This window comes from Lampetra planeri, chromosome 29 (assembly GCF_965212315.1).
Source record: "Lampetra planeri chromosome 29, kcLamPlan1.2.h2, whole genome shotgun sequence".
Taxonomy (NCBI): Eukaryota; Metazoa; Chordata; class Hyperoartia; order Petromyzontiformes; family Petromyzontidae; genus Lampetra; species Lampetra planeri.
In genome coordinates, this window is record NC_136135.1 from 12,102,610 (window position 1) to 12,129,294 (window position 26,685).

At 56.6% G+C, this 26,685-nt stretch overlaps 1 protein-coding gene across 1 annotated transcript; it reads left to right on the forward strand.

The window, feature by feature from the left end:
- The first annotated feature begins 1,685 nt into the window (after positions 1 to 1,685).
- On the forward strand, positions 1,686 to 24,369 carry LOC144728685 (uncharacterized). The gene is made up of 7 exons (XM_078608288.1): positions 1,686 to 2,110; positions 16,833 to 16,920; positions 18,679 to 18,765; positions 18,930 to 19,538; positions 20,205 to 20,669; positions 21,179 to 21,297; positions 22,065 to 24,369. The coding sequence occupies exons 2-7, from the start codon at positions 16,869 to 16,871 to the stop codon at positions 22,284 to 22,286; spliced, it is 1,554 nt and encodes a 517-aa protein (XP_078464414.1). The 5' UTR covers positions 1,686 to 2,110; positions 16,833 to 16,868; the 3' UTR covers positions 22,287 to 24,369.
- Positions 24,370 to 26,685: the final 2,316 nt, after the last annotated feature.

Genomic DNA, 26,685 nt, shown 5'->3' on the forward strand with positions numbered 1-26,685 from the left:
TTAGTGAGTGAATGCGTAAGGGCCTTAGTGAATGAATCAGTGAACAAGTGGATGCATGAGTGAATGGATGAGTGACTGAATAGGTGAGTTAATGAGTGAACGAGTGAGTGGGTGAGTGAATGGATGAGTGGATAAACGAGTGAGTGAATACATCAGTGAATAAGTGAAGGAATATATGATTGGGTGAACATGTGAGTAGATGAGTGAATTAGGGGGTAAGTGAATTGATGAGTGAGTGAATGAGTGATTGAACAAGTGAATGAACGAGTGAGTGAATGTGTGTGTGAGTGGGTGGGTGGTGAGTGGGTGGGTGGGTGAGTGAGGAGTGGTTGAGTGAGTGAGTGGGTTGGTTGGTGAGTGGTGGGTGGGTGGGTGAGGAGTGGGCTACGTGAGCGAGTGGGTTGGTTGGTTGGTGAGTGGTGAGTAGGTGGGTGGGTGAGTGGTGAGTGGGTGGGTGAGTGAGGAGTGGTTGGGTGAGTGAGTGGTTTGGATGGTGAGTGGTGGGTGGATGGGTAAGTGAGGAGTGGGCTGCGTGAGCGAGTGGGTTGGTTGGTGAGTGGTGAGTAGGTGGGTGGGTGAGTGAGTAGTGGTTGGGTGAGTGAGTGGGTTGGTTGGTGAGTGGTGGGTGGGTGGGTGAGTGAGGAGTGGGCTGGGTGAGCGAGTGGGTTAGTTGGTGAGTGGGTGGGTGAGTGAATAGTTGGCTGCGTGAGCGAGTGGGTTGGTTGGTGAGTGGTGAGTAGGTGGGTGGGTGAGTGAGGAGTGGGCTGGGTGAGTGGGTGGGTGAGTGGTGAGTAGGTGGGTGGGTGAGTGAGGAGTGGGCTGGGTGAGCGAGTGGGTTGGTTGGTGAGTGGGTGGGTGAGTGTTTGAATGGATGTGAATGAAGGAGTGGTTGAGTTAGTGAATAGATGAGTGACTGAACAAGTGAGTTAACGAGTGAGTAAATTAGTGAATGAATTGATAACTTAATGAGGGAGTGAATGGATGAATTAACGAGTGGATGATGGGTGAGTGGGTGAGTGAGTGGGTGAGTGAGTACGTGGGTGGGTGTGTGAGTGAGTGGTGCAGTCAGTGGGTGAGTGAGTCAGGAGTGGGTGCGTGAGTGAGTGGGTGAGTGAGTGGGGGAGTGGGTGAGTGGGTGGGTGGGTGAGTGAGTAGGTGGCTGGGTGAGCGAGTGGGTTGGTTGGTGAGTGGGTGGGTGAGCAAGTGGGTTAGTTAGTGAGTGGGTGAGTAGGTGGGTGGGTGAGCGAGTGGGTTGGTTGGTGAGTGGTGAGTAGGTGGGTGGGTGAGTGGTGAGTGGGTGAGTGAGTGAGTCAGTAGGTGGGTGAGTGAGTAGGTGGGTGAGTAGGTGGGTGGGTGAGTGGCTGGGTGGGTGAGTGAGGAGTGGGCTGCGTGAGCGAGTGGGGTCGTGTCGCGGCGCGTGCGTGCTCTGAGTCGAGTCACGATGTCGTGAGCGAGTCGAGAGCCGGGACCTCTGCCCCCCCGCCGCGTCGATCTGCTGATGAAGATAACCACGAGGTCACCACCTCCATTAGCGTCGTGCGTGAGCGCGTCTCATCATCATCATCAGCAGGACCCACCCAACCCCCTCTACCCCTTCACTCCGCCCAACCTCCTCCTCCCCGTGAGCTGAGTCTGGGCCGGATGCCGGGCGGAATAAAATAGGGAGGGAGCAGCAGGAGGAGGAGACGGAGGGGGCAGCAGCAGCAGCAGGAGGAGGAGACGGAGACTCGCAGAGAGGGCGAGGAGGAGAAGTGTCGCGCAGTGAGGCGCTCGGCACGCCCGTGGAGACGCGGGACACGAGAAGAGGGACACGAGGCACGGGAGACGGAGACACGGGACACGAGAAGAGAGACACGGGAGACACGAGAAGAGGGACGCGAAAAGAGAGACACGAGAAGAGAGACACGGGAGACACGAGAAGAGAGACACGAGAAGAGAGACACGGGAAGAGGGACACGGGAAGAGAGAGACGGGAAGAGAGAGACTGGAAGAGGGACACGGGAAGAGAGACACGGGACACGAGAAGAGAGAGACGAGAAGAGAGAGACGGGAAGAGGGACACGGGAGACACGGGAAGAGGGTCCCGGAGTCAGCGCGGTCGCTCTCTCAGGTGAGACGAGTACGGAGCGCGCAACACGTGGGCAGTGTGAGTCTATGGTGTGTGTGGTGTGTGTGTAGTGTGTGTAGTGTGTGTGTAGTGTGTGTAGTGTGTATGTCTATAGTGTGTGTGTGTCTGTAGTGTGTCTATAGTGTGTGTGTCTGTAGTGTGTGTCTGTAGTGTGTGTGTCTATAGTGTGTCTATAGTGTGTGTGTGTGTCTATAGTGTGTGTCTGTAGTGTGTGTGTTGTGTGTCTATAGTGTGTGTGTCTATAGTGTGTGTGTCTGTAGTGTGTGTGTCTATAGTGTGTGTGTTTCTATAGTGTGTGTCTATAGTGTGTGTGTGTCTGTAGTGTGTGTGTGTAGTGTGTGTAATGTAAGGTCCTGGCAAGGATTATTCAACATCGCCTTGCTAGGCACGCTGAGGAGAGGCTTGCGGAGCCCCAATGTGGTTTCAGGAAAGGGCGGTCCTGCACAGATGCCATATTTTCTGTCCGTCTGCTACAGCAGAGGTGTAGGGAATTTCAACAAGACCTACATCTCTGCTTTATTGACCTGGTCAAGGTCTATGATACCATCAGTAGGCCTGGGCTCAGGGTTGTTCTTCGTACTTTCGGAGTCCCTGACCCTCTGCTCACGATCATTAAGGACTTTCCTGATGGTGAGCGGGCCCGGGTAAAACTACGTGGCCGAGAGTCAGAGCCTTTCCCTGTACACCTTGGGGTGCGACAGGGATGTCCTCTGGCTCCCACATTATTTAACATCTATTTTGACCACGTAGTTCGTGAAGCCTTCAATAGCTGTACCGGGGGAATCTCCATTTGGTACAGATATAATGGGAGGCTGATCGATGCCCGGGTGCGATCAAGGGATGGCTCCCTATTGGTCAACCACGTTATGAATGCCGATGATTTGGTAATAGCTGCTCATTCAGAGGAGGAGTTGGAGACGCTGCTTCTGAGACTGGAGCGTGCCACTAAGAGGTGGGGCCTTACCATCAGCCCCACCAAAACTAAGCACCTGCCTGGGTATTTTGTACCATCGGACACTCCACCCCCACAACTCCCAATCGGTGATGGGGTAGTAGTGGAGAGAGTGGAGAGTTTCCCATACTTGGGCAGTGTGCTTATGACCGGCTCCAGTTTAACAGCAGAGGTCTCACTCCGAATCAGTCGAGCGGCAATATCTTTTCATCGGTTGCGTAACGCTGTGTGGAAGCTACCTGGTCTGTCGCTCCGCACGAGGCTTCAGGTCTTCTCGGCCACAGTCATTCCCTCCCTTCTCTATAGTGTGTGTGTGTCTATAGTGTGTGTGTGTCTATAGTGTACACAGTCTATAGTGTGTGTGTCTATAGTATACACAGTCTATAGTGTGTGTGTCTATAGTACACACAGTCTATAGTGTGTGTGTGTCTATAGTACACACAGTCTATAGTGTGTGTGTGTCTATAGTACACACAGTCTATAGTGTGTGTGTGTATAGTGTACACAGTCTATAGTGTGTGTATGTGTCTATAGTGTACACAGTCTATAGTGTGTGTGTTTGTCTATAGTACACACAGTCTATAGTGTGTGTGTTTGTCTATAGTACACACAGTCTATAGTGTGTGTGTCTATAGTGTGTGTGTGTCTATAGTGTACACAGTCTGTAATACACACCGTCTATAGTGTGTGTGTCTATAGTACACACAGTCTATAGTGTGTGTGTCTATAGTGTACACAGTCTATAGTGTGTGTGTCTATAGTACACACAGTCTATAGTGTGTGTGTGTGTCTATAGTGTACACAGTCTAAAGTGTGTGTGTCTATAGTACACACAGTCTATAGTACACACAGTCTATAGTGTGTGTGTGTCTATAGTGTACACAGTCTATAGTGTGTGTTTGTCTATAGTACACACAGTCTATAGTACACACAGTCTATAGTGTGTGTGTGTGTCTATAGTGTGTGTGTGTGTGTCTATAGTGTACACAGTCTATAGTACACACAGTCTATAGTGTGTGTGTCTATAGTACGCACAGTCTATAGTGTGTGTGTGTGTCTATAGTGTACACAGTCTATAGTGTGTGTGTGTCTATAGTACACACAGTCTATAGTACACACAGTCTATAGTAAACACAGTCTATAGTGTCTGTGCCTATAGTGTGTGTGTGTCTATAGTACACACAGTCTATAGTACACACAGTCTATAGTACACACAGTCTATAGTAAACACAGTCTATAGTGTCTGTGTCTATAGTGTGTGTGTGTCTATAGTACACAGTCTATAGTACACACAGTCTATAGTGTGTGTGTGTGTGTAGTGTGTGTGTGTCTATAGTGTACACAGTCTATAGTACACACAGTCTATAGTGTGTGTGTGTCTATAATACACAGTCTATAGTGTGTGTGTCTATAGTACACACCGTCTATAGTGTGTATGTGTCTATAGTGTACACAGTCTATAGTGTGTGTGTCTATAGTACACACAGTCTATAGTACACACAGTCTATAGTACACACAGTCTATAGTGTGTGTCTATAGTAGTATAGTACACACAGTCTATAGTGTGTGTGTGTCCATAGTACACTGGCTGATGGGATGTTGTCGGACGCGCTGCGGCGGTCGCGTTGATGCGGAGGGAGCGACGCGTGGAGCCGGTAGGGAGAGACAGCCAGGGGGGGAGAAAGAGTCAGGGGGGGGGGAGAGAGCCAGGGGGGGGGGAGAAAGAGCCAGGGGGGGAGAGAGCCAGGGGGGGGGGGAGAGAGCCAGGGGGGGGAGAGAGCCAGGGGGGAGAGAGAGCCAGGGGGGGGAGAGAGAGCCAGGGGGGAGAGAGAGCCAGGGGGGGAGAGAGAGCCAGGGGGGAGAGAGAGCCAGGGGGGAGAGAGAGCCAGGGGGGGGAGAGAGAGCCAGGGGGGGAGAGAGAGCCAGGGGGGGAGAGAGAGCCAGGGGGGGGAGAGAGAGCCAGGGGGGAGAGAGAGCCAGGGGGAAGAGAGAGCCAGGGGGGGAGAGAGAGCCAGGGGGGGGGAGAGAGAGCCAGGGGGGAGAGAGAGCCAGGGGGGGAGAGAGAGCCAGGGGGGGGAGAGAGAGCCAGGGGGGGAGAGAGAGCCAGGGGGGGAGAGAGAGCCGGGGGGGGGGGAGAGAGAGCCAGGGGGGGAGAGAGAGCCAGGGGGGGAGAGAGAGCCAGGGGGGGAGAGAGAGCCAGGGGGGGAGAGAGAGCCAGGGGGGGAGAGAGAGCCAGGGGGGAGTGAGTGCCAAGGGGGGTGAGTGAGAGCCGGGGAGAGAGAGCCAGGGGGGGGGAGAGAGCCAGGGGGGGGAGAGAGCCAGGGAGGGGAGATAGCCAGGGGGGGAGAGAGAGCCGGGGGGGGGGAGAAAGAGCCAGGGGGGAGAGAGAGCCAGGGGTAGAGAGCCAGGGGTAGAGAGCCAGGGGGGGAGAGCCAGGGGGGGAGAGAGCCAGGGGGGGAGAGATAGCCAGGGGGGGAGAGAGAGCCAGGGGGGGGAGAGAGCCAGGGGGGGGGGAGAGCCAGGGGGGGGGGGGAGATAGCCAGGGGGGGAGAGAGATCCAGGGGGAGAGAGCCAGGGGGGGGGGGGGAGAGAGAGCCAGGGGGGGGGGAGAGAGCCAGGGGGGGGGGGGAAAGAGCCAGGGGGGAGAGAGAGCCAGAGGGGGGAGAGAGAGCCAGGGGGGGGGGGAGAGAGAGCCAGGGGGGGAGATAGAGCCAGGGGGGGAGAGAGAGCCAGAGGGGGGAGAGAGAGCCAGGGGGGGAGAGAGAGCCAGGGGGGGGGAGAGAGAGCCAGGGGGGGAGAGAGAGCCAGGGGGGAGAGAGAGCCAGGGGGGGGGGAGAGAGAGCCAGGGGGGAGAAAGAGCCAGGGGGGGGAGAGCCAGGGGGGGGAGAGCCAGGGGGGGGAGAGAGAGCCAGGGGGGGGGAGAGAGAGCCAGGGGGGGGGAGAGAGCCAGGGGGGGGGGAGAGAGCCAGGGGGGGGAGATAACCAGGGGGGGAGAGAGAGCCAGGGGGGGGAGAAAGAGCCAAGGGGGAGAGAGAGCCAGGGGTAGAGAGCCAGGGGGGGAGAGCCAGGGGGGGAGAGAGCCAGGGGGGGGGAGAGATAGCCAGGGGGGGAGAGAGAGCCAGGGGGGGGGAGAGAGCCAGGGGGGGGGGGAGAGAGCCAGGGGGGGAGAGAGAGCCAGGGGGGGAGAGAGAGCCAGGGGGGGAGAGAGAGCCAGGGGGGGGAGAGAGAGCCAGGGGGGGAGAGAGAGCCAGGGGGGGGGGGGGAGAGAGAGCCAGGGGGGGAGAGAGAGCCAGGGGGGAGAGAGAGCCAGGGGGGGGGAGAGAGAGCCAGGGGGGGAGAAAGAGCCAGGGGGGGGGGAGAGCCAGGGGGGGGAGAGAGCCAGGGGGGGGGGGAGAGAGAGCCGGGGGGGGGAGAGAGCCAGGGGGGGAGAGAGCCAGGGGGGGAGATAGCCAGGGGGGGAGAGAGAGCCAGGGGGGGGGGAGAAAGAGCCAGGGGGGAGAGAGAGCCAGGGGTAGAGAGCCAGGGGGGGAGAGCCAGGGGGGGAGAGAGCCAGGGGGGGGAGAGATAGCCAGGGGGGGAGAGAGAGCCAGGGGGGGGGAGAGAGCCAGGGGGGGGGGAGAGAGCCAGGGGGGGGGGGAGATAGCCAGGGGGGGAGAGAGAGCCAGGGGGAGAGAGCCGGGGGGGGGGGGGAGAGAGCCAGGGGGGGGGAGATAGCCAGGGGGGGAGAGAGAGCCAGGGGGGGGGAGAGAGCCAGGGTGGGAGAGAGCCAGGGGGGGAGAGAGAGCCAGGGGGGGGGAGAGAGCCAGGGGGGGGGAGAAAGAGCCAGGGGGGAGAGAGAGCCAGGGGTAGAGAGCCAGGGGGGGGAGAGCCAGGGGGGGAGAGCCAGGGGGGGGGGGAGAGCCAGGGGGGGGGGAGAGAGAGCCAGGGGGAGAGAGCCAGGGGGGAGAGAGAGCCAGGGGGGGAGAGAGCCAGGGGGAGAGAGAGAGCCAGGGGGGGAGAGAGCCAGGGGGAGAGAAAGCCAGGGGAGAGAGAGAGCCAGGGGGAGAGAGAGCCAGGGGGGAGAGAGAGCCAGGGGGGGGGAGAGAGAGCCAGGGGTGGAGTCCGTAGCTCGCGAGCCCTGGGGTTTCCCGCTGTCTCCACTGCGCCCCCTCCTCGCGCCCCCTCCCCCCCCCGACCCGCACGGAGCGAGGGGAGCGGCGCGCACCGCAACTCGACGCGGGTCGCCGCGGGTTCAGAGCGCGGCGCGCTAACGACTGCGCCACCGCTCCTCCTCCTTGCTCGACCCGCGGCGTCAAATCTGCGGAGGTGTCGCGGTTCGCTCACTGAGGTCGCACTGAGGTCTCCGTTCCGCGAGGACGCGGGGACGAGGGGGGCGCATCGCGGGGGCATTGGACTCGACAGGGCAGCAGGCGAGGGGAGCAGAGAGAGGAGGGGGAGGAGGGAAGAGACTCACACTCAGACTCACACTCACACAGACACACACTCAGACTCACACTCACTCAGACTCACACTCACACAGACTCACACACAGACTCACACACAGACTCACACACAGACTAACACACAGACTCACACAGACACACACACAGACAACAACAACAACCGCCATTCGCCACTAAGTGGCGGTGACGTCACCACGACGCTTGTGCCAGGCCATGTGCACCTTGAGGCCACGTGAAGTGTCGAACGCCCGCTGGCAGGAGGTCACGGGGCAGACCCAGGTGCCACGGGTCGACTGACCGAGATGACCGAGATGACTGGCTGATGCACCACCTGTGCCCCCTACTGTACCAACTTGCTGTGCTTTAGCTACCCGGCGCTTCGCTCGTTGTTGTGAGCGTTGCTCCTCCGCCCTCCGTTGTTGCTGGAGGGCGACTGCCTCCAACTGCCCAGTAGCGTCCTTCACGAGCCTCCTCCACTGAGGCCGATCTTGACACCGCTGGTACCAGTCATCGGCAAGTCCACTCAGCTCCACATCCTCCTGTACCACATCACTCCATCTCTTCTCCAGCCCGTGCCGCGCCCGTTTAGCCCCCTCGATCCGGCCGAACAAAAGCTGTTTAGGCATGCGGTGGCTGGGCATGCGGGCTACATGACCCAGCCAACGCAGCCTTGCCTGCTGGAGGAGCTCACTGATGGGACTTTGCCCAGATCTTTCAAGGACTTGTGAGCTCCTCACACAATCCAGCCTGGTTAAACCCAGGATGGATCGTAGGCAGGCCAGCCTAAATGTTTCCAACCGGCGAAGATGCTCCACTAGGGGGGTCCACGTTTCACAAGCGTAGAGAAGGGAGGGAATGACCGTGGCCGAGAAGACCTGAAGCCTCGTGCGGAGCGACAGACCAGGTAGCTTCCACACAGCGTTACGCAACCGATGAAAAGATATTGCCGCTCGACTGATTCGGAGTGAGACCTCTGCTGATAAACTGGAGCCGGTCATAAGCACACTGCCCAGGTATGGGAAACTCTCCACTCTCTCCACAACTGCCCCATCACCAATTGGGAGTTGTGGGGGTGGAGTGTCCGATGGTACAAAATACCCAGGCAGGTGCTTAGTTTTGGTGGGGCTGATGGTAAGGCCCCACCTCTTTTAGTGGCAAGCTCCATGTTCAGCAGCAGCACCTCGAACTCCTCCTCCGAGTGAGCAGCAATTAGCAGATCATCGGCATACATAACGTGGTTGAGCAATAGGGAGCCATCCCTTGACCGCACCCGGGCATCGATCAGCCTCCCATTGTATCTGTACCAGATGGAAATTGTAGCGGTACAGCCATTGAAGGCTTCACGAACTACGTGGTCCAAATATATGTAAAATAATGTGGGAGCCAGAGGATATCCCTGTGGCACCCCAAGGTGTACAGGGAATGGCTCTGACTCATGGCCACGTAGTTTGACGCGGGGCCGCTCACCATCATGAAGGTCCTTAAGGATGGTGAGCAGTGGGTGAGGGACGCTGAAAGCACGAAGAACAACCCAGAGGCCAGGCCTACTGATGGTATCATAGGCCTTGAGCAGGTCAATAAAGCACACACATGGACTAAGACGCACACATGGGCCTACAGACACGCACAGAAATGGACTTACACTGACTAACATGGAGGCATGCACACACATCAACTAACACACACGCACATGGACTCAGACACACTCACACATATGGACTCACACACACAAACACATGGACTTACACACACACATATGGATTGACACACACATAGACATCCACTTGAGATACACACACATGGAGTTACACACACATATGGACGTACACACATACAGCGACTCACACACATACATACGTGGACTCACACACACATTGACGTAAACACACATATGTACTTACTCACACACATATGGACTAAGACACACACACATGGACTTAGACACACATAGATAGACTGACACACACACAGCCCTACACACATACACATGTGACACACAGACATCTACTTGAGATACACAGACATGGATGAACACACACATATGGACTCACACAAACGCATTGACTTACACACACACATCGAGTGACACACACATGTATAGACTTACATACACATGTGGACTAACACACACACATATGGACTGACACACACATACACATGGACGTACATGGCCACATCACAGACTGGCAGACCGTCGCAGCGTCATAAAAGCGCAGCAAAAAAAGGGAAAATTTAGCAACCTAAAAATAAAGAGTTTTGTGCACACAAACATTATTATTGTAATATCTCCCAACGTATTTGTTTGATAATAGTAAGCAATCAATGTGAGTTCTTATCTGCACACAAACATTATTATAGTAATGTTTGTCAACTAATGTGTTTAACAATAGTAAACAATGGACTTGAGTTGTTAGCGTAAGAAGCAAGGAACTTTGTACTTGCCATAGGCGTGTTGAGGCCTTGTGCCATGCGTAGTCCCCGTCCTGGCCTACATTGGCGAGGCGGTGGAGTTGGCACGTTGCCAGGCTAGGGGCTGGGCCGCTACCCCCCCAGCATCCCCCGCCCGTGCAAGAATAATGGTATGTAAGCACTAAAATATTATTATCTACGGAGTCTGTACTATAAACTGGACGCATCGTGTTAGGGGGGGCGAAGAGGACATGACACTGAAGAAATATCCGCAGCGTTATGTGCAGGGGCGGTTTCTTCATTAGGGCGATTGGGCGACGCACCACCAATGTCATTCAACCACAGAGTCACGCTAGCCGTCACTGTCAGCCTCTGGATATAGTCTAATCAGCGTCATGTCACGTTCTGTGGAGTACCGCCTCTTTTTGGGCGATTTCACTACGGCTGAGAATCGCCCCGAGTGGCCCCATAGACTTACATTCAAAGATGTTTTTTTTCGAACGGGGGCGCTGCAATGCATTCTCTATGGCTTCCGGGAGGGCATGCACTAACGTGCTTAAGTCATCATACGTGCTAACGTCATCATACGTAAGCACGTTTCATCCAACAATATAATTTATCGCCACCTAGTGGAATCTTTAATTAAAAAAACTTGAGTGGTTTGTTTTAATAGTGAGTATATAAACAAACAAGATGTATTGTAAGAGTCACTTTGTTTTTCATTAATATTAAAGAAGTGAAGTTGCCTTTACATGCTTAAGCTGTTAATTTATTCATTGCATGGGTGGACCTTATCCTTATCAATCATCCAGACATTTGCCCCCCCTGAGAGATTTTGCAGGAGCCGCCACTGGTTATGTGTGTATGTGTTGGCTGTAAAACGCATAAAAGGAAATGTCCCCCGTGAGCTCGAGCGAAGGCGCAGCACTTGGCAGGGTCCGCCCCCCCCCCCCCCCACGCAATTGGCGTCAGTTGGTACGGTCAATGTCGCGCAATAAGTAAATAAATAATAATAAACTGCACAAATGTGTTAATTAAACTACTTTAAAGTTTAGGGATGGGAAAATGAAATAGCCTATTCCCACCGCGGGGCTTAGGGCGTGCCGCCTAGCAAATTTTTTTTTACATATAGCCCACCGTCCGAGAGCCAAATCCCCCGCAAGCGCGAGCGCGCAGAGACTTTTATATATAAAAAGAAAAATAAAGAATACTGGCAAGGGAGGTCCCATGATGTGTGCATCTATGTTGAACTTCCTTCGCACCGTACGTAGCCAGAGGCGTAGCTAGGCTGGGGCAGGGGGGTACATATGTCCCCGGGCGCCAAGGTAAAGGGGCGCCAAAATGAGGCTTACAACGTAACATTATAACTTATTGCGGCGGGCGCGGCAGCCTGAAACTACGGCACAAATCTACACCTCAACCTAAAAGTTTATATATGCCGCTACACACAGCCTACATTTCATGTAATTACATTTTGGTACACGCGCCTATTAAGAACTTACATGGAAGAACGTCCCAAACAACAGACAGGCGCAGTCTTTCAGCCTTAGTCACTGGCCTGTTTTTTGGTGGCAGAAACTACGACGGCCTATTTTTAGTTCTTATTAGTGACACCACGCTCCAGGCGGCTGCAGCAGCCGGAGCAGCCCACGCACGTTCAATTACATCATCATGGTTTAAACGGCGACTAGCGAACGGAGAGGAAGTGAATCGTTCGTGGCTATTATATTCACCAATCAATAAAGCTGCTTACTGTTTTTGTTGTCTATTATTTACATCATCGCGTTCAAACTCACGAGCTTCGTTTGAGTTAACAAACGGTTTCAACAAGTGGAGAAAGCCAGAAAAACTAAATTCTCATGAAAACAATCCTAGCCACCGCACAGCTTTTACTGCATGGAAGGAAGCCGAATGAAGGATAATTGATGGTACTGGAATTGACGCAGTGGTTCAAGCTCAGATTCATTTGGAAAAACAACGTTGGCGAGATATATTGCAAAGAATACTCACCTGTATTAAGTTTCTGGTTTCACAAAATTAGGCACTACGTGGCCATGAGGAAAATTTGAATGCGGATGAGGATAAAAATGTTGGAAAAATTATCGCGCTGATCAAACTCGTTGCGCAGTATGACCCATTGTTAGCAAAACACGTACAGCACGCAGGAGAAAATCCGGGATCAGTTTCTTATTTGTCACCGGAAATCCAGAATGAATTTATCCACATACTTGCGTCGACTGTAAAGAACCAATTGTTGAGTGATATCAGGAAAAACAAGTACTACAGTATCTTACTTGACTCAACTCCTGATCTAGGACATCGGGAACAGCTTTCTCAGGTCATAAGATTTGTGGATGTGGATTTTCAAACTAAAAAAGTAACTATCAAATATTTTTTTTTAGGTTATATCGATATACATGCAAAAGATGCAGCAAGCCTAGAAAGAGTCATCGTCGAAATACTGAAATCTGACAACATACCTCTAGCCGACTGTCGGGCACAATGTTATGGCAATGCTGCTGTGATGACTGGGCATATATCCGGCCTTCAACAACGAATATGTGACAAAAATCACAGAGCATTGTTTGTCAACTGTGACAACCACAGCTTAAACTTAGCAGGAGTACACTAAGCCAAACAGGATCCACATTTCGTCACATTTTTTGGAACAGTTGAAAGTATATATTTGTTTTTCTCTCGTTCAACAATTCGTTGGGAAGAGTTAAAAAAAGCTGTGCCCATCACAGTAAAGCGGGAGTCTGAAACATGCTGGAGTGCATGATCAGAAGCTGTTAAAGCTATCTATGAAGGACTGGATGAACTAGTAGGGCTGCTAGACAAATTATCGGAGGATGTAACTAGACGCCTGAAACCAGAAGCGATGCAAAACAGTTACAGGCATGCGTATTAAATTTTAACTTCATAGTTTTATTACATTTCTAGAATGTCATTCTTGGAAAAATGTATCGTGTTCAGAAGCGCTTACAGGAATTTTTGGAAAACGGGGCATAGATACAATAGGATCCTACTATGAACTTCAAGGAAGCAGCAACTGATCTTGAATCTTTGGAGCATGAATTTGTCAAGCTTCGTGATGATTTGAGCCAAGTTGCTGTAGAAAACGCCAAAACAAGATGCTCAGCCTGGGGGATAGATGTGTGGTGGTCAAGGTTGACACCAAGGTTGACACAGGTCACACAGGTCACACAGGTCACACAAGCTAGGGGAGAGGTACGTACCGGTCTGGTCCGGTCCGGACCGGCAGGGACGAGAGGTGGTTGGAACCGCTCTGAGGGGAGGGGGCTGGCGAGAGCCAGGGCCCCGAGACACCCCCGCCCCTCAGAGAGAGGGGATATATAAGACGGCTCCCGGAGAGCGGAGGGGGTCCATCTCAGGAGAAGCTGAAGGAGGTGCGGCCGGAGATCCTGGACCTCAAGCCTCGAGGATGCCGCCCCGCTGGGACTGAGTGGGCTGAGTAGCTGTAGGCTAGGGAAGGAGAGTAATTGAGTAGCTGTAGGCTAGGGAAGGAGAGTAATGAGAATAGAGCCGGAGGCTGTACCTCCCTAGGTTGTGTGGTTGGGCTGTTCCCCCCAGTGAGTCCGGAGGACTAGTGTTATTGGAATAAAAGCGTGTGGCCTCTACGACGTCTCTGTCTCATTCAAGAATACTACAGATGTGGACAGAAGAAGATGCCATGAAAACTGGCAAGAGATGCAGGACTTTCAGCAGAAGAAGAAATTGTGCGCGTTATGAAGAGCGTACTTTATCGACTTCAACAGGAGATGTCAACACGGTTTTTACGACTAAAAGACCTGAACACAAAATATGGATTTCTGCTGGACGTCAAAACTCTTCTATCCGACACAGATGTCGATGCAATTCGCCGAAATTGCAGATTTTGGAAATTTCTATGACACCGACATCAATGGCCACGAACTTTTCACAGAAATTGGAGATTGCAAAATGCTGCTCAGTAACCGGAATGAAGTTCTACCAGAAACTTCTTCGGATCTTCTTAGTTTTATTGTGTTTTATGGAGACGACATTTCCGAATTTGCGAATTTCACTGCAAATTTTATTAACAATAGCAGTTTCAATTGCAAGCTGTGAGCGGTCGTTCAGCAAATTGAAACTTATTTTGTCGTATTTGCGTGCTTCAATGGGACAAGATCGTCTCAGCGATCTTGCTCTTCTTAGCGTTGAAAGAGAAACATTGGAAAAAACTGATTTTGATTACGTGATTGACCAATTTGCGACAGTGAAATCAAGAAAAATTAATCTTTTGTAGACTATGTCAACCAGTCTACGACAGTGACTGAGTGAGCCATGTAATATAATTTCTATAAATCTTGCTTCTTTAAATACAATGTTTCATTAAAATTTAAATTGTTATTCCTTATTCGATGTAATAGGAAAATGTGATTAAACGGGGGGGGGGGGGGGGCGCCAATTTTATAGTTCGTCCCCGGGCGCAAAATATCCTAGCTACGCCTCTGTACGTAGCCTACCGCGTTAATTGGAGGTGCGGGAAATGCGGGGGGCTAAAGCCCCCCCCCCAACCTGCCCCCCCTCCCCCCACCGCCACCAGCTTGGGCAGTGGCGGCTCACAGGGGGAGGGCCATGGGGGGCTACCCTCCACTCCCCACTCATTTCCTCTTGAGACCCTGACCATCCGTGTTTATTGATATTTAGCACACAGAGAGAGAGACGACACGCGATGATGCTGCTGTTACTCGTGTCGGAGGGAGGGAGCCGCTCTCCCAGCCCTCGCGTTGGGACGTTTCTGGGTCGGCCTCTGAGCCGAGGCCACCACCACCACAAGCAGCACCACCACCACAAGCAGCACCACCACCACAAGCAGCACCACCACCACAAGCAGCACCACCACCACAAGCAGCACCACCACCACAAGCAGCACCACCACCACAAGCAGCACCACCACCACAAGCAGCACCACCACCACAAGCAGCACCACCACCACAAGCAGCACCACCACCACAAGCAGCACCACAAGCAGCACCACCACAAGCAGCACCACCACAAGCAGCACCACCACAAGCAGCACCACCACCACAAGCAGCACCACCAGCACCACCACCACCACAAGCAGCACCAGCACCACCACCAGCACCACCACAAGCAGCACCACCACCACAAGCAGCACCACCACAAGCAGCATCACAAGCAGCACCACCACAAGCAGCACCACCACCACCACAAGCAGCAGCACCAGCAGCACCACCAGCACCACCACAAGCAGCACCACAAGCAGCACCACCACAAGCAACACCACCAGCACCACCAGCACCAGCACCACCACCACCACAAGCATCACCAGCACCACCACCAGCAGAACCACCACCACCACAAGCACCACCACCACAAGCAGCACCACCACCACCACCAGCACCACCACCACAAGCAGCAGCACCACCACCACAAGCAGCACCACCAGCAGCACCACCACCACCACCAGCACCCTCCCCCCCCAGTCTCCACTTGTACACACAAAGCCCCCCACCACCACACACCCTGCGTTTGAGCAATCCCAGCAGCAGCTCCCCAGCACGTGGAGCGAAACGTCGGACATCATCCCGAAAACGATCCTCCAATATCGTAATCCAGCGGCAGCGTTTGCTTGAGCAAGCGAGCCCCGCCCGCGGCGGTCTCGCACCTTCTGGGTCTCATCAGCAGAGGCGGCAGCCCTCGTTCAACAACCGCCGCCACGATTTAGCAGCGGTGGGGAGTCGCAGCGGCTGCTGCTGCCTCTGTGGGGGTTCACGCAGAGTTCACGACGGGCACGGCTCGCGCGCGGCTCTCTAGACACACGCAGAAACACATACACAGAGACACACACACAGACAGAGACACACATACACAGACAGACACACACAGAGACACACACACAGACAAACACACAGAGACACACACACATAGACACACACACAGAGAGACACACACAGACACACACACAGACAGAGACACACAGACACACACACAGACAGAGACACACACATAGACACACAGAGACACACACACAGACACACAGACAGAGACACACACAGAGACACACACAGAGACACACACACAGACACACACACAGAGACACACACATACACACACACAGAGACACACAGAGACACACACACAGACACACACAGACACATACACAGACACACAGAGACACACATAGAGACACACACAGACACACACACACAGACACACACACACAGACACACTGAGACACACACAGACACACACACACAGAGACTTTCCCTTCGCGAGGGGCTACGAGCCGCCGAAGTCATCGATGTCGAGTTCACGCCCCCCTACCCGCCCCCGCCTGGGTTAGCGAGCGAAGAAGGTTCCCTTTCCATCTGTTCCATCTGCGTGTTCCTCGCGAGAGTGCAGCGCTTGCCAGCGCCGCTGTGTGTGTAACAGTGTGTGTGTGTAGCAGTGTGTGTGTAGAAGTGTGTGTGTAGCACTGTGTGTGTGTAGCAGTGTGTGTGTGTAGTAGTGTGTGTGTGTAGCTGCGTGTGCGGTTCAGATATCGCCTAAAACTGATGGGGTCCATTCTCTCAGCCGATGTGAAGAATGCGATCTCCGCATGAGAATCAGTGGTGCAGATGTCGAGTGTGCAGGTGGTGCAACTCCGCCAGGGCCCATGCGACCCGCGCTTGTTGGCCTCTTTGTGTGACTGTGTTGGCCTCTCTGTGTGAATGTGTTGGCCTCTCTTTGTGAATGTGTTGGCCTCTCTGTGTGAATGTGTTGGCCTCTCTGTGTGAATGTGTTGGCCTCTCTCTCTGAGTCTTTTGGCCTCTCTGTTCATCTCCACGTGAGTGTCTGGATTCCCGTGCCCGCCCCTCACCGGCACCGCCGCTCTCTGCGCACCGCGCCGCAGGAGCAGACCCCGTGCCACGAGCGTGGAGGAGCAGACATGGAGCTCGCGATCCAGGAGGTCCCCTCTCCACTCGAGTACCTCCCGCAAGGTACCGCACCGGCGCCGCCGCTCCAGTGCCGCTGGCACCACCGCGCGGGCGTTGCCCCGGGCGCCTCGCTTCCGTCACGCCGCTTCGCGACGTTCGACGCTTCGCTCCGCGTGGCGCCGCCTCGCATTTGCGGTTCCCGAATTGAACCGTCTCCTGGCACGTCGGGAAGTGATAAACGTCGCGGGCACCGCGCACATAAAACCTTGCGCCCCGAGGTGGGATCCGCTCCAACGACACCCCACGGCTCCCCGAGGGTAGAGAGTGGCAGGACATTGGGAATGTTTGTATGTGGAAGCATAGCGAGCGTGGGAGCAGGGGGTGCCTTGCCCCCCCCCGCCCCCCGGCGACCAACGCTACGAGTTGGGGCCCCCCTTGACAGCCACCGCACTACGGAGCTGTCGTGGCTGCCTTTTGCGAAGACGGAGCGCCCATACAGCGCTAAATGTTCGAGACCCTGATCTGAACGATGATGTGATTAGGCAAGAGGAGCCGCGATGTCTAATAGCCGAGGTGCGAGACGAATCAAAAATTGGGAACCCATCGGACTGATTGCTGCACCCCGTGAGCTGATAGTGTCGTTGCTACACCACTGGTTGTACGTATGTTGAACTTTTCTCGCACCCTACGTAGCCAACCATGCAAATCGGATGACAAACTAAACACTAAAAGCAGTTCTAAGGAAATTAGTTTTCAATCTGGATGGTTTAAAAGTGCATAGTGACATCATAATGTCAGTTGAAGTGAGTTGAAAAGTGCCATGAGCTACCAAGGCCAGTAAATCAGTTTTTATTTGAATTCTTTTTATTTGAATTATGTTTATTATTTTTATTTCACCAGGTCAGGCCCACTGAGCTATATGTAGCTGTTTTTCAGAAGCGACCTGACCACTAAATGGCAGCCAACCGAAGTGGCTTATCACGTGGACATTTATAACAGCCAAATACGCTGAACGGGTGTTGATTCTAAATGTAGAGGGGAAACCGGAGGACCCCGAGAAAGATCCACGCGACCACGGGGAAAAACACGCAAACTCCAAGTATACAGCAGCAGCAGGCGTCAGGGTCGGTATCGAACCCACGCGCTCCTGTGTAGCAGGCGAGGTGGTCAACATCTCCTGGCCGCCGCCGCGGCGCCCTGAGGCACTGCGAGCATATTGGTCTCCACTCTGAGCCGAGGGACTGTGGAGGCTTCTCCCGGCTGGGATTTATCGTTTCCTATGGGGAGGAGGGGATGTGGAATCTGTCGGCGAAGGGAAAATGCGGATCGTCTGGATTATCTGAAAATGTTTTTGTTGTTGTCGTCGTCGTCGAAATAAGCCGCGAGTCTTGAGATTCTCACGATGCGCGGCGCAGACTGTCACGGCCACTTCCAAACCCTTGCGATCGTCTCCAGACGGCTGCACTCTCGGGCGTGGGGTCACGGCTGAACGCGGCGCTTTGTGTACGTTAGGGGCGAGCCGGAACGCTTCCGCCGGTACGTCCACCACGCGGATGCGACTCGGACGGCCTCCCGTGCTTTATGGCCGCACGCGAGAGAGACGTAAAATGTACGCCGTGACCTTTGAGCAAACATCTGTGCGGAGCGAGAGGCAGAGGGAGAGAGGAGAGGCATGGGAGAGAGGCAGGACGGACACAAATTCCCTTGTTTACATTCCTGGCGGAGCATGGCTGCGATCCCTCACTCTCGCACGTGGCTCACGATCGCGCTCATTCCTCCTCCTGCTTCCTCCTGCCCCACGTTCCTCTTCCTACATCGCAGAGTGGCAAGAGGAAATGAAGAACTACCTCATGGAGCCGTCCACTCCCTCCTACTGTGACCAACTCAGCTCCCTCAACTTCACGAGCGGTGAGCGTCCGCACATCTCGCACGACGGCCCGCGTCCGTGACGCACGGCAGCCCGCGTCCGTGATGACCGCCGTGCTATGAGAACGATTGCGAACGCGCTTAGCGATAACGACGATGACGATCGTGGTCGTCACAGAGAGCATCTGCGCGTTATCCCTCCGCAGGCTACGGCCTGGAGAGCAGCCAGTACGTGCCGCACGCCGAGTCCAGCGAGCCGGGCTTCATCTGCGAGTCCTTCCAGACGCTGCACGACATCACGTGGGAGGAGGTGCTGTGCCTGGCGTCCTCGCAGGGCCCGGCCCCCCGCCCGGAGCCCCCCGCGGACCCCGCCGCAAAACCCAAACTCTACGTCCTCGCCGCCGCTACCGCCGCCATGCAGCAGCAACAACAACAACAACCGCAGCATCACCAACAACAACCGCAGCATCATCATCATCAACAACAACAACCTCAGCATAAACCTGCTGTGGTGGTGGCGGCGTCGTCCCAGCAGAGCGAGATGGAGGCGGACTGCCACTACCGGCTGCTGGCGCACGCGCGCATGCAGCCGGGGCCTCCGTGCGGTGCTCGGGAGCCGCCGCCCGGCGCCGTCGCACTCTTCCACGGCGGCGGCGGCGGCGAACGACGGAGCGCGGAGGCCGCCCACGGCGGGGACCGTCGGCTGGCCCACGGCGGGAGCCACGCGCCGGAGATGTTCCGCGCCACCACCGTGAAGCAGGAGAGCGGCGCGCAGATCGTGCTGGGGGGAGGAGGCGGTGGCGTCACCACTCAAGGTAGCGACCCCCCCCCCCCACGCTCCATCACTGCCCGGCACGTTGCTGCTACTGCTGCCCCGTCATGCTGCGTGACGTCGGCTGGACGACGTATCGTAGCGCCACCATCTCTGGGCACGCCGGGACCTCGGAGTGCCCAGACTAGAAATCTGAGCACCCCTCGCGGGAGTCCACGCGGACGTCATGGGATCGTTCGCATCCAACACGTGATGTACTTCTTCCGCGGGCTCCCCGGCAGCATTGACCAGGGCGACCGCAGAGCTCGAACCGCGAGCCTCTGCGGCGAGCAGCGTCGCGCCGTGCCAAGTGATGCACGAGGTCCGAGCGCGTTTGGCACAGCATGCGGGCGTCGCTCACGATCGCGGTGTGTGCGCGTGTACGTGCGTGCATGTGCGCAGGGGGAGCGGTCGTGTAGCGGTTCGTGCTACGCTGCGCTATGAATCTGGCAACCCGAGTTCGATTCCCGCTCACGGTGCTGGGCCTCCCACAGTTCGACCTAGGAGATGATAACTCGGTGCGGTGTGAAAAAACATTTTCACTGGGGAGACAAAGACGGTCAGGCGCGGTGCTGGCCACCGACCCCCTTGTGCGCCGTGCCAGCCTGCATAGGTGCTACTCGCGAACAGCACTGTTGAGGCTAAACGGGGGATCTTTGCCTTTGTGCAGGAGCGTTCGGCGAGCTGATTGCGGACAAGGGCAGCGCTGGCGGCGAGTGCGTGCCCAGCCCTGAGCGCGTCTGGTGGATGCCGTCACCCCTGGGCGGCCTGCAGCGCGTGCCGAGCTACAGCAGCTTCGAGGCGGACAACTTCACGAGCCTCGAGCAGCCGGGCCAACGGAAAGCGGCGGCGGCGGCGTTCGACGACTACCGCGGCCCCTACGAGCCCTCCTCCTCTTCCTTCGCCACGGCGGCGGACGTGCCGGGCCGCGGCCCACCCGCGCCGGCGCACAAGCGGCGCTTCGGCACCAAGGCCGCGGGCTACGGCTCCGCGGAGGCGAAGCTGGCGGACGACCGCTACTATCCCGACGGCGGGAAGTCGCAGGTCACGTTCCGCGATTACCTGGGCGACGCGGCGGAGGCGAGCAGCGTCAGCAAGCCCGTGATACCGGCGGCGATCCTCGCGGGGTACACAGGTGGGGCGCTGGCGACGTCACACACACACACAGATCCCCCGTGGAGCCCGGTGGCAAGTGCTGTTAGCGAGCGGCACCTGCGAAGGCCGGCACGGCACCACGCGAGGGGGTGGGTGGCCAGCGCCATGCCCGGCCGCCAGTGGCGACGTTTACCCATCATCGCATCAGGGACTCACTCGGGGAGGCCCAGGACCGGTTTAGATAATCGTCACTGGTGTTGGCCGTGAGCAGAAATCAAACTCGAGCCGTCATGTTCATAATGCAGCGCGCCAACCACGACACTACCACTCCCCACACGCACACATATGCACATGCACACACCCACACACATGCACACACACACGCACACACACACACACGCACACACACACATGCACACACGCACACACACACATACACACACACGCACACACACACGCACACACGTGCGGGAGGCGCGATGCCCTGTGAGCGTTCTCCACACCAGCGCTGACGCTTGGCCCCCTCGCCCCGTTGCTCGCCGCCCGCAGGCAGCGGCCCCATCCAGCTGTGGCAGTTCCTGCTGGAGCTGCTGACCGACACAGCGTGCCAGCCCTTCATCAGCTGGACCGGCGACGGCTGGGAGTTCAAGCTGTCCGACCCCGACGAGGTGAGGGGCTCCATCCCCCTGTCCCCCTACCCCCCCCCCCCCCCCGCTGTATGGCTAAGGGGGAGGGGGAGTGAGTTGTGTGCAAGAGAGGTGATTTTCCACACATATACTGACACAACTCCTCGTGATTGTCTGTCGAATTGGAATATATAAATCTGTGAGGCTGGTGTTTATCTGCGAGGGAAGCCACGTTTTAGACAAACAGAAGATGTCCCGAGCAGAGATGATTGAGTTAAATTTTTAATTGTTCAAATTGCCTCCGCTCGAGGGAGTCGCTTCCTTCCAGAGGCTAGTTGGTCTTTGAACGTAGAGGTCAGTGTGCCCACTCTTTATCCCACCAGCTGCTGATTCACCATTGGCGTACCCATACCCACGTACACCATTCGGTGGAGAGAAGTAGGGGGAGGGAGTCGTTAGGAAACATTCCCCAACGTTTCCAGCCGCCGCGCCGGGAGATTGAGCCAAACCGGCCACCTCTGGATCGCAAGTCCAGTGCGCCGACCGCTCCACCGCTGTGGCAGCACGACATCGCACATCCACCCCGACTGATTAACCACCCACACCCACCCAGCGCGTCGTGTGTGTGCGTGTGCGCTTTGCACGCGGTGGCACAACTCCCACGTTCCGGAGACGTTCACTCCCCCGCAGTGGGGGCAAGCGCCCGGCCTACTCTCCGCTCGTTCACTCGGAGCCGCCGGTGCTACCGCCACCTCCGCCGCCAACTCCGCCGCTAACTCCGCCGCTGGGGCTGCGCGTGTGCGGTGCAGGTGGCGCGCCGCTGGGGCAAGCGCAAGAACAAGCCCAAAATGAACTACGAGAAGCTGAGCCGCGCGCTGCGCTACTACTACCACAAGAACCTGCTGTACAAGTCGTCGGGCAAGCGCTACGTCTACCGCTTCGCCTGCGACCTGCACAGCCTCCTGGGCTACTCCCCGCAGGAGCTGCACGCCATGCTGGGGGTCGGCCTCGCCGCTCACGGCAAGCCCTGACCCGGCGGCCTGGTGGCGTTGGCGGCGGCCCCGGTTCCTCTGCCCCGGTTCCTCTGCCCCGGGTTTATCGTCCATTTTTCGTGGCCGTCGGAACTTTGCGGCCGCCGACCGGCGTGCGGATGTCCGACCGTCCGGGAAATCGAGTCGTGAGCCGCGTGACTTTAGTTGGGGGAGGTGGGGTCGGGTGGGGTGGGGGAGGGGAATTGTCGCCTGTTTTACCACACATGCCGCCGCTGGCTACGCGGTGGCGGGCGTCCGGCTCGGTGAGGTCATCGGCGTCGTCAGGATGTGGGCACGGCCGCTGTCATCAAAGAGGACCCCAGGGTAGTCAACCGCACGCAAAGCCAACTCCGCCAGCAGCGGCAGCTCTCGCACCGCTCTCCTGCCGCCGTGTTCTCAGCCGGACGCGAGAGCCTCACTCGTGGTGAGCGGCTCACCCCTGTGACCGGCTGGGGGCCGTCGCACCGCGCTCTGGGCACGATTGACGATCACCGCTTTCGGCGCTCTCTGGCCCCGTTTGCGATCCGTCCTCGAGTATCGAGCCGTTGTTGCAAAAGACTGAAAGACAGCGGCGCTGTTGTTACTCTGGAGGGTGCACGCTGGGCACGTGATCAGCGCGGCGGCGCATTCGAGATTGGACTGGACTCGTGATTACAGCCGGCGGTGACAAACGTACACACTGACTGACCGACGTATTGGACCCGTCGCCCATGGCTCACGCAAATCATCATCACCGTCACTCGCTCCTGTGCCGATCTTAAATGGGCGCAATTAAACCAAATCTGTCAGCCACTGGTTGGCCCGGCAGGCCACAGCAGCTATCGCCACTTCTCAGGTCGGTGTCTCAGTTCTGAATGAGCGCAGTGCTCATTGCAGGCTCAATGAGAAAGAGAGAGGGAGGGGTGGAGGGAATCAAGGGGGGTCGGGGGCTCAATTTGAGGTGAATTGGAAATGGAGGATGAGAACGGATTGGAGCACGAGGAACGCGCCGCCCCGGCGCCGAACCGCTGCCACCGCGGGACCACTCCGAGTTGCGGGGCCCCACGGTGGTGCTCAGAGCGGCGCCCGGTGCGGCGCCAACCGAGAGCGAGGCTCCTATGCTTGCGGTCACCGAATTGCGCACCACCGCCCTCCCCCCTCTCCCACATCCCCACCCACCATCTCCAAATGACGTCGCGTGGTGAATTGGGAGCAGCTCGTCGCTCGCCATGTCACGAACCCTGGTGACCCGCGTCGGTGCCTTGGGCGAGTCCCGCGGGCTGGGGAGGGAGCAACGTCGCCCACCGTCGCCCACCGCGGGTGGAAGCGTTCACCCTCTCCGCGTCGCCACGTGAACGCCGCTGCCTCAGGCTTCTGGCTGCCTGGAGTGCCGGCAGGCGCCGCCACACGTCACGTGGGCTCGCGCGGCACGGACTCCGTTCCCGTGGGGCCTGTGTCGCCGCCCGTCCCACAGCCTGATCGTGGACACGTTCTTTGACTCTGGACACGTTCCTCAATTCCGTCACAGATTATTTTTTTCCACTGCCACTTGTGATCCGAGCCAGTGCAGGTCCCTCGCACTAGGTGAGGTTTTCCCCTGGCTGTTTTGCCGAGCTGGAATCCAACCATGATGGGCCCCCACACGACATCTGATATCTGGTTCGGGGCTCAGCAGGGCCATACGTCGGCACTGAATCATCTTGGTCAGGCATGGCTCGGCTTCCGCAGTGGAAAAAGCGCGGAGGCCCACTTGTATTTCGACGCATCCCCCCCCCCCCCCGCGCAGGGATTGGTTAGCGTGACACACTGGGGGTCACGACCCCGCCACGTGACCACCAGCGTGCGAGCCTTGACCTCTGGGATGCTCGCTGAGTTGCCGTTCGCGGGGTTTTAGGAACGGCGGTGGACAGTTCCCCCCCCCCCGCTGCCTCCCCGTGTCCGCACGGACCCCTGTGCCGCTGACCCCCTGCACGTGCGGGGCTGCGTGGCAGGGAGGGGTACTGCAGGGAGTAGCGATCCCCAGCCCCATGGTGCTATCATCCAAAAGCCTTGACGTGATTGTAGTAACCACTGCCTCGGCAGGGATGGCACAGGCAGAACAAAATATATATATATATACAAGCAGGCGACGTTTCTGGAAATTGCTACCTTTTTTTCAGAGCACAAAGATGATCGATCTGCGTGCTATGGAGAAGGGGCATGACCCGAAACGTCGCCCTATAAATACTGTTTCCGTTTTAACGCCACTGTGTTATTTCCGAATGTGTGCAGTGATTTTTTTTACGAAGATTCTCTCTGAAATATATATTTTTTCTAAGAGGCTGTAGCCAACAGACACTGCGACGTCCTCCGCAACCGTTTGTGGGCAGCACCGGTGGCTCGAGACGGAGACGAGACGCGATTCTTTCGAGCGTCTCCTGCTCAGCGACGCGCGGCGAGGCCAGTGGATTGCGCGCCACACCAATCATCGACTGCGATCGGTCGCCACGACCCCGGATCGTGCGCCATCCCATGGCTCGGATTTGCGCTACCGACCGGCTCGCGAGGCGTGGACAGAGCCGGGCGAGCGGGGAGGAGGAGGTGGTGGTGGAGGAGGTGGTGGTGGTGGTGGTGGAGGAGGTGGTGGTGGAGGAGGTGGTGGTGGCGCAGTGGTGGCAGCGACCCCGGCGAGCTGGATCGGGGTTGTGGCTGGCGACGCAGCGAGCACTGTGAAGAGAGCGGCGCTGCTCACCAGAGCCCCGCCCTGCTGCCCCCCCCCACCCCCGCCCGGAGCGAGCAATCGAGGGTTTTTTTTATTCCCGAAGAATCTCGCGGTATCCGCTGTAGGTCAAACATAACGTCCCGTAGATTAAATCGCAAACTATATTTTATACGAGTAATGTCTGTATACCCTAAGCCATACGGTGTCGCGCGGTTTGTTTTTGTATTTTGTTACTTGTAAAGCAATAGTTAGGGTAACGGTGTATCGTATGATGCTGGCATCGGTATTATATTTTGTAATGCTCCTCTAGCCGTGTAAATTAAGATAATCCCACGACACGCGTGGCCAAGCATGTCCTAGGCGTGTGCACGGCGGCCGACGTGGTGACGTCGCGACCACGCAACCCCCCCCCCCCCCCCCCAGTTCCCACCACTCGGCGTGCGCGAAGCCTCCGCGCGGTGCCCCGGGAAGCGGCCACCCTGCCACGCGGCTCGCGGCCGCTGCAGTGCGATGGGAGTGGGGGGGGGGGGCAGAGGAACCGGGACCACGATCACTGAACCTCCAGTGATGGATGCACGAGCGTCCGTCGAGGCGTTCTTCACTGCAAAGCTCGCGGGCCACTGGCGGCCCCCGACGTGTGGACCCCGACAAGACACAACACGTGACAAGACCCCCCATCATTATCATCATCGTGCTGCTGTAAAACCCAACAATAGTTTCAAATGTGTGGCGGCCCTCACACTGATGATGTCTTATCGGTAAAAGTGGCACCCCCCTTTGAAAATGAGTGGAGAACACTGATCTAGGTCCCACCAACCATTGACTCGTGAGTCTTTCATTGTAGTTTGTGTCCCCCAGCCACGCTTTGCTGATGAGTCTGAGAGGGAGCGGAATCCCCTCCGCTCAGTTCCCTCCTTGTCTCACTCACATTGGCTGAGATCAGCGCAGCAGCTCACACGATGGGGACATTTCCTTAAATCCCCTGCGCCTCTGTCCAACCATGAGTTTCAATGGGTTCATCAGCAGCAACAGCACCACCACCGTAGTTAGTCGATCTCCAGGTGGGGTCAAGTGTGGGTCACTCCCTCGTTGTCCAAGACATTTGGCCAGCGTGGGAGAAGAGGCCAAAACATATACACATAAATATATGAACTGGAGGGAGGCTCTCTGGTTTACCAAACTTTACTGACGAGCGCACACCTCTCGTCAATAGTCGGGCTGTGTTTTACCGCTGCCATGAACACTGTCACTCGCCGCGTCGGCGCGCGTCGCCACCAGCCGTGGTTGTGGTTGTGCGGCTGAGTGCGAATGCGTCCCAGGTAGCAACACTGTAGCCGGGGGTCCACGAGGGCCGCTGTCGGCCACCACGTCGCGCCGTCGCGTCGCGTGACCAATAAAGCGCTCCTCGCCACCACCGCTCGTGTCCAGGCGCGCTTTGTCACGGCGAGGCACGGAGGCCATCGCGTGGAGAAGGGGGGGGGGGCGTTCGAGGCAAGGGGTTTCACCCTTTCTGGAAATAAACAGTTGTTGTGTTAAGATGTTAAAGCACCAAACAGAAACCTTTTGCAAGGAATCCCGTCTGCATTACCCACACACACACTACTTGTGGTGAACATGCAGACAAGAAAGGGTCAAAGCTGTTCTTATATTTTGATACTGGCAATAAAGGTCCCAAACGGGGTGGGGAGGGGGGTGCTGCTGCTGCCACCGTCTGCACGG